Below are 6,875 nucleotides of genomic sequence, written 5' to 3'. Positions count from 1 at the left end.
AGCGGGCGGCAGCAGCCCGGTCCCCGCAGCGCACCGCCCGGGCACTGCGCACCAGACTGCGGCGCACGGAGAAAGGGGAGGGAGGGGGGGGGACCCGCGGGGCGCGCGCGCGCGCGCACCAGCCAACCCACCTTGAACCGGGGGGGCCCCCCCGGATTTTTTTGGCCGACCAATCGCCTCCCACTCCGCCGGGGGGCCGGGCCAATGGCGGGCCGGCGGGGGCGGCACCGAGCGGCTAAAGGGGCCGGGGTTAGGCTGCGCCCCCCGCGCCGGGCGGCGGAGGCAGGTGCGGCACCGGCACCGGCACCGGCGGGATGGGAGCAGCGGCGGCGGCCGGTGGCCGGCCCTGAGCCGCCCCCTCCGGCCCCACCGGCCCCGGGGAGCCCTGTCCCGGCCCGGCCAAGCCCGCCCCGCCCCGGCCGGGCCGCCCGGCGGGCGGAAGATGCGGCGCACCGGGGGCCGGTAGTACTATGATTTGGTATGTGGCCGCTTTGGTTGCAAGTGTGCTCGGCGCCCGCGGGGTGCCCGTGCAAGGTGAGTGTGCGGGGGGGGGGGGCCCGGAGGGGTGGCGGGGGGGTCCTTGGCATGCACCGGTTGGGAGCGGGGAGATTGCGCCCGGGGGTTTGCGCCCGAGGGTTGCGCAAGGATTGCGCCGGGGTTTTGCGCCCCGGTTGCGCCCGGAGCTCGCACCGTGCTCCGCGGCTTGCGGCGGGGTTTTGCGGCCGGGTTTTGCAGCGGGGGGGCCGTGGGGAGCACGCCTCGGCGGTGCGGGGCTTGCGGCTGGTTGCGGCTCGGGATGGGGCCGGTTTTCCTCGGTGCTGGTGCATGGCGAGCGCTGGGCGCGGTGCGGGTCTCGGTGCTTTTTATTTCCCCCCCTCCTTTAGGAAAAAAACATAAATGAAGGGGTTGTGTGCTGTCAGGGCTTTGCGCCGCGCGCATCTCCTGAAGGCGCTGCTCGTTTTTGCTGTGACCTCCCAGAGGGCAGCGGCTGCGAGTCGGGAAGTTTAGGAGACAGCAGCCTGCAACAGCGCCGAGCTGCGCTGGGCTCGGGCTCCGGGCGCTGGGATGCTGCAAATGCTGCGTGTGTGTGTCTGCGTCTGCTCCCCGGGCTCGGAAATTCGCTTTGGAAGAAGTTAATCGGGGCGAGTCCTCGCTGGGGACACGGCTGGCTGGGTGCAGGGACAGGCAGGGTGTCCCCAGGGGGTGCGTGTACCCCGCGGGGGTCTCTTGCTCCCCGTTTTTTCCTTCCAGCCTCCTTGGGGAGCAGGACGGAGCTCGCCCTTCTCTGCAGGGCTGTGCAAGGGGAGGCTGGGAGAGCGAGGAGAAATGCAGAGGGGATTCAGTGCCTGCCCTCTCTGCTTCCCCTGCAGTACCCTGGCGAGGTCAGCGCTTCCTTCTGCAGCCTTTGGGGGTGATTTTTGCCCCCCCCCCCCCCCCCCCCACGTCCCTGCCATCCTTCCTCCTCCCCTCCCAGGGTGGCTGCAGCACCGAGCAGGGGAAAGCGAGGCACAGGGTTGTCCAAGGTCAGGAAGGAGACAGCAGCAGGGGATCACCCTGCTTTTCCTGCTCTGCCTTCCCTCCCGTCAGCCTCCAGCCCCCAGCCATCCCTGCAGGTAGCAGGTGAGCTGCGAGCTGCCTCCTCTCTCCTGCTGCCGCTGCAGCACCGGCTCCCAGCCCTGCCGGCCTCCCCAAAACCCCTGGGCGCACCGCAGCCCACCCGTGGGGCTCCCCAACCGCGGGTTTATGCGGGATGGGGGTCGGGCTGGGGCTGCCCTAATGGGGTTGGGGGCTCCCCGGCAGGGTGGGCTGCAGGGGCGCGCGTACGGCGAGGCGTGTACGTGATGAATGAGTGTGCCGTGAGTAATGCGTGGGTGGGCGCAGCGGGAGAGGGGGTGCTGCGGGCCAGCGCGTCCCCCGCGGGGACACGGCGCGGAGACATCACCCCCAAGCAGGGGCTGGAGCAGGAGAGCAGGGGTTTTATGGTGGGGGTGCCCCCCCCCCCTCCCCAGTTCTTCCTAAGCACCCTGGTGGGGGTGTAGGGTGCTGGGGAGCCGTGTGTGAGGGTGGGAAGCAGGGACACACGTGGGTGGCTGTCACCCCGCATCGCTCAGCAGCGGCTGGGGATGATGTTTGCAGGGGATGTGGCTGCGGGGAGGGAGCCTGCAGCGTGTGCCGAGCTGCCTGGCTGGTGGCAGCGCCCCGTGGGGCTGCTGGTGTCCTGGTGGCCGTGGGTGTCCCCTGGGCACGCTGCGTGGCACTGCCCCGTGCCGGGCTCTGCTGCGGTGCTGTCCCCGTGGTGTGTCCGTCCTGAGTCACTGCGCCCTGGGCATGCGGGCAGAGCGAGCCAGAGCTGCGGCGTGCTGTCCTGCCAGGCTGGTGATGCTCTCAGGCTGAGATCTCCCTCTGCACGCTGAACACAGTGCTGTTTTTGACACCCCCGGGCTCTGTTTCAGCCCTCCCTGCCTTGCTGGGAGAGGTGCCCTTCCTCCCTCTGCCTCCTCCTCCTCGCAGAGCTGGGCAGAAGCATGGTGCCTTGCAGCCCTGCTGTCCCCGGGCAGTCCCCTGGCTTGGTGAGGCTCTCTGAGGGCTTTCCAGACGTTAATCCGCTCAGAGAGCTCACGTTATCCCCTCTTACAGCTTGGGGGAGGAGAGCGGGGACGTGCCCGTGCCAGGGCGCGTCGGGAGTGGGTGTCAGGGGGAGGTTTAGAGGGGGCCCGTCCTCCTGGCGTTCCCGTGGCGCTGTGACACTGGGGCTTTCCTCCCTCTCCCGCCAGTGCGATGTGGCAGAGATGCTCATGGGCACGGTGTGCCGAAGGGTGGCTTGGTTTTGGGCAAGGCTGCCATCGAGGGGACCACCCGGCCCGTGGCAGTGACCTTGGCTCGGAGAGATCCTTGCTTACCCGTGGCGGTGCCGCATCCCGCGGGCTGCCGATGCTCTCCCCGTGCCTCCCTGGCAAGGGGATGGCTTGGCACCGGCGTTGGCCAGCGGGGGCTTGGCCCAGCTCCCTTTTTTATTTATTTTTTTTATCCTTTCCTGGAGGATTTTTTGCTCCTCTTGACCTGTTGGATGGAAGGGCAGGGAGGGGCGCGTGCGCCGTGGCGCTCGGCGGCGGATTCTTGCGGTGATGCTTTTCTGGCTTGGTTGCCTTTCGGCGCGGACGATGCAGCTTCCCCCGTGCTGGGAGGACTCTGCAAGCCTGCGTCCCCCTCCGGAGCTGCTGCAGGACAGGTCAGAGCATTCACCTCCCTGCTGGAGGGTGGCAGTGAGGCCCTGGAGCTGGGCGAGCAGCCGGCGCGGTCCCTTCCCGCGTGGATGGAGGAGCCTCTCCCCCTTCCCTTCTCTTCCCTGCGGCAGGCGTCTCCCGAGCCCGAGGCCCTCGGTGACCAGCTGGCCTCAGAAAAACAACTCCGTTCCTCCTGCTTCCTGCTGGAGAGGCTGGCATTGGTGGGAGGATTGCCTGAGCCAGGAACAGCGTGATTCAGGAGCTGCTGGCGGGCGGCTCGGCTGTCAGCACGCCGAGTGCTCGCACCAGAGTTAGGAGCCGGAGGATGGTGACAGTGGCGGGGCGGTGGCACCGGGGCGCGGGGCTGCCGTGGGTGTGCGGGCAGCAGATGCAGCAGCAGCTCTCCCCCGGGGCTGTTCTGCTGCAGCAGCTGCTCGGGGAGCTGCTGGTTGTTGCTGGGAGATGGCTCCCGGGAGGTGCCCAGATGCTGGTGTCGAGCATGGGGACACCTCAGCTCTGATTCCTCCTGGTGGGATGGTGCTGGGGCAATGGGGATGGCAGTGGGGTGATGGGGACGGTGCTGTCACCACCAGCAGGTCACCTTGTGTGCTTCATCCCTGCACCCCAATGGGTGGCACAGCATTGGGTGCGCACCCATGGGTGCTGATGGGCACCATCCCACCGGTGTCATCGCCGTGGGGCAGCACCCAGGTTCGGGATGGCACCGGCTGCTGCGCGGGCTGTCCCTTGTCCCCAGGACGGGGTTCGAGCTCGCCGCCAAGCTGCTGATCCCGCGCCGCCGCCGCCTCTCCCTGCGTGACCTTGAGGCGAGTCGCTTGACCTCCGCACGGCGCAGTCCGTCCATCTGGAAAATCGGGTTTAAAAAGCAGGAATCTGGCTGAGAAAAAAGCAGATGCTGCTTTGAAGCTGGGGGAAGGGGAGCGGGCTGCGTGGCGGCTGCCCAGGGATGGGGACAGACGGATGCTCCTGGGGGGCTGTGAGCACCCCTGGGTGCACGGGGGGTGCTGTGCTCGTGGCTTGCAGGGTTGGGCTGGTTCTCGGGGTGGTTTCCAGAGCAGCTCCTCGCAGCTTTCTGCCTTCTGTGTGCATCCCGTGCCCTGCAGAGCTGCATCCCCAAGCTGGTGTCCCGGTGCCAGCCCCTCCTGGCCCAGCATCGCTGGCTGCTTTAGGGCTACTCAGCCTCTGCTTGTCCTTGGGGTGACCCTGCTCTTCCCTGGGATGCTTTCTGCTGGCCCCATCCTCCATGGGATGGGTCCTGAAGGCGCATCCAAAGGGATATCCCCCAATTTTACAGCCAAGCCTCATGCCTTGTGGGACAGGAGGGATTGAAAGCCCGGATCTGGGTGGCCCCAGCCTCGTTGGGAGCTCCGTGATGGCATCGTCTTACGTGATGGCAGCCTTCCCTCTCCCGTTGGGATGTGTTCAACTCCACCTCCACATCTTGTATTCCTGCCTCCTGGCACACTGTGTGCTTTTATTTTTCCTGGATCCGCTCTGATGACGAAGCCTGTTGATTGCTTGTTTTTCTTTACGAAGCACCCCCAGCTTGGTGTGAGCTCCTTGGGCACTTGGGGTTCGCATCCCCGCCGTGGCGCTCGCTGCTGACCCCATTTTGAAGCCCCAGGTTAAGTCTCGAACCCCCCTGAACTTGGCTGGGAAAATCAAGCGCGTTTAAAAATACCCTTTCTGTTTGTGCTCTGTTTCTTCTGGCATCTGCGGGTTGTTTTCAAGCATTTCTCCACAAATGTGAGGGTGAGAATCACTTCTTTTAATGGAAAGCTGCAGTCTCCATTATTTATACGCTTCCAGGAGCTGGGGCGGCGAGGGAAGCCTGAATGTGGTGGGGTCGGGAGCAGCACCTGGGCTGGGTTTGTGGGTTGGGAAGGGGCAGAGCCCGTGTCCCTGACCCATTGGTGACCCAATGGGGTGCCCCATTGCTCCCTGATGGGCACAGGGCTGGGTGCTGTCCCCATTCCCCTCTGGAAGTGGGGACACAAAGACGCAAAGGGGATTCCTGCGTGCCCATCCTTGACGTTCAGCCCTGGAGTGGGGAACCCATGTCTGGGACCTTCATTTTGGGTGTAAAAGTGCAAATCTGGAGGCAGTGGAGCTGATTTGGGGGATGCTGGGGGCTTGTTTGCTGTGCTGCTCATCGGCCAGCCTTGGCTGTGTGAGGATGAGCGCAGCCACGTGCCGTCACCCGCCGGCCTGTGCAGGGGACACCGGCGCTGCGAGCTGCCAGCACTGACCTATTTTTCCTCCACGCACGTTCTGGCGCTTGCAATCCCAAGGCCATGGGTGTTCAGTGAGTGCTGGGCCTTTGGGTGAGGGGGGAGCTGCTTGGGGTCACCTTTGGGGGACCCAGGAGCGAGCGGCTTCCAAGCAGGGGCTCCCCAGGGCCCGTCCCCGTGGTGTCTGGGCGTGTGGCAGTGGTTACGCTCACAGGCAGCGTGCTTTGTGTCTCTGCAAGCTCAGCTGTGTGCGCGTCGATGCTCTGCTGGGCTTTTAGGAGTTGAAAACTGTCCTGTCCCTCGGGGCTGCTGGGCTTGGGTAGGAGCAGGGCGCTGGGGATGGAGCTGGGGAGCACAGGGGTTCAGGCTGGCTGCCTCGGTGAGCGGTCGGTGGGGAGGTTTTGTCCTCTGTCACCGGTGGAAAGCGGGGACACTGTCCCTTGGAAGGTCGTGGATGGTGCTGCGGCACCCGGCGGGGTGCTGGGGACCCGCTGGGCCGAGACAGCCGCCCGCGCCGGGGAGGCAGGGCGAGCGCTGTCCTTGGATGCTCTTGAGCTGCACGTGACAGCTGCCGTCCCCGCTCGGCGCAGGGGGGCTGGGGGCAGCTGGGGGGGGAATCCCAGTGCTCCCAGTACCGTCTCAGCTCCTGCTGGGAGGCTGGCTGCATCCCAAAGCTGCGCTGGTACCCGTCCCCTCCTGCTGCCGCGGCCGGGCACGTGCGGGTGGGAGCAAGGGCAGGGGAGCTGGGGGTGCTGGCGAGGTCCTGGGGGTGCTGACGAGGTCCCTGTGGTGCTGTTGGTGCTGGGCTGGATCCTTGCAGCTCTTCACCATCCGGGCAGAGCCGCTGCTGTCTCTGCTGACAGGGTGCGAACGCCTGAGCTCATCGGCGATGCAGCGATAACGAGGCCCAGGAGGTGCGAGCGTGCCACTGGGGCAGTGCGAAGGGGGCCACGGTGGCCCCATCCCCACCACCACCCCCTTGCCTGCTCGGGCAGGACCCCGGTGGCAGGGCTGAGCTCCAGCAAGGGCTGAGCGCTAGCAGAGGGCGTGCAATGCAGCAAAGGCTCCTGGCGAGCGGCTTGCGGCGCGATGCCTTCGCCCTCCCCTCCGCCTGCGAGCGGCCCTCCCCGCATCACCCGGTGCTGCAGGGAGCGGGGATGCCTGGCCTGATGCAGGGCCGAGGGCTGCCGTCCTCCACGGGCACCCGCTTTACGGTGCACAGAGGGCTCTGGGTGCAGCCGGCGGAGCTCTCCATCCCGTGGGACACCGGGAGGGATGGCGGCACGGCACAGCACGGCGCGGCCGGTGGTGCGCGCTTGTGCCGGAGCCAAAAATAGCCGGTGATGCTCGGCTCCCGCGGCGGGGAAGCGGTGATGTCACTCGCCGCCAATCACCGGCG

General features: G+C 66.8%; 1 protein-coding gene across 11 annotated transcripts in view; it reads left to right on the top strand.

Annotated features, from left to right (window-relative positions):
- The first annotated feature begins 315 nt into the window (after positions 1–315).
- The window catches only part of IGSF9B (immunoglobulin superfamily member 9B), a 50,106-nt gene continuing 43,546 nt past the window's right edge, over positions 316–6,875 (top strand). For 7 of the 11 annotated variants that reach the window (XR_014685345.1, XR_014685349.1, XR_014685350.1 and 4 more), the window contains exon 1: positions 316–534. Coding sequence is in view for 5 of the 11 variants with exons in the window: in XM_084495463.1 (XP_084351589.1) it covers positions 471–534 (64 nt within the window). In the remaining 6 variants the exon portion in view is untranslated. The remainder of the gene's footprint in view (positions 535–6,875) is intronic. The other 4 variants (XR_014685346.1, XR_014685347.1, XR_014685348.1 and 1 more) reach the window with 1 other exon arrangement.

The sequence above is a fragment of the Aythya ferina genome (assembly GCF_964211825.1).
Source record: "Aythya ferina genome assembly, chromosome: 22".
In the NCBI taxonomy this organism is placed as follows: Eukaryota; Metazoa; Chordata; class Aves; order Anseriformes; family Anatidae; genus Aythya; species Aythya ferina.
The sequence above is the reverse complement of the archived record's forward strand: the minus strand, read 5'-3'. Positions and strand labels throughout refer to the sequence as shown.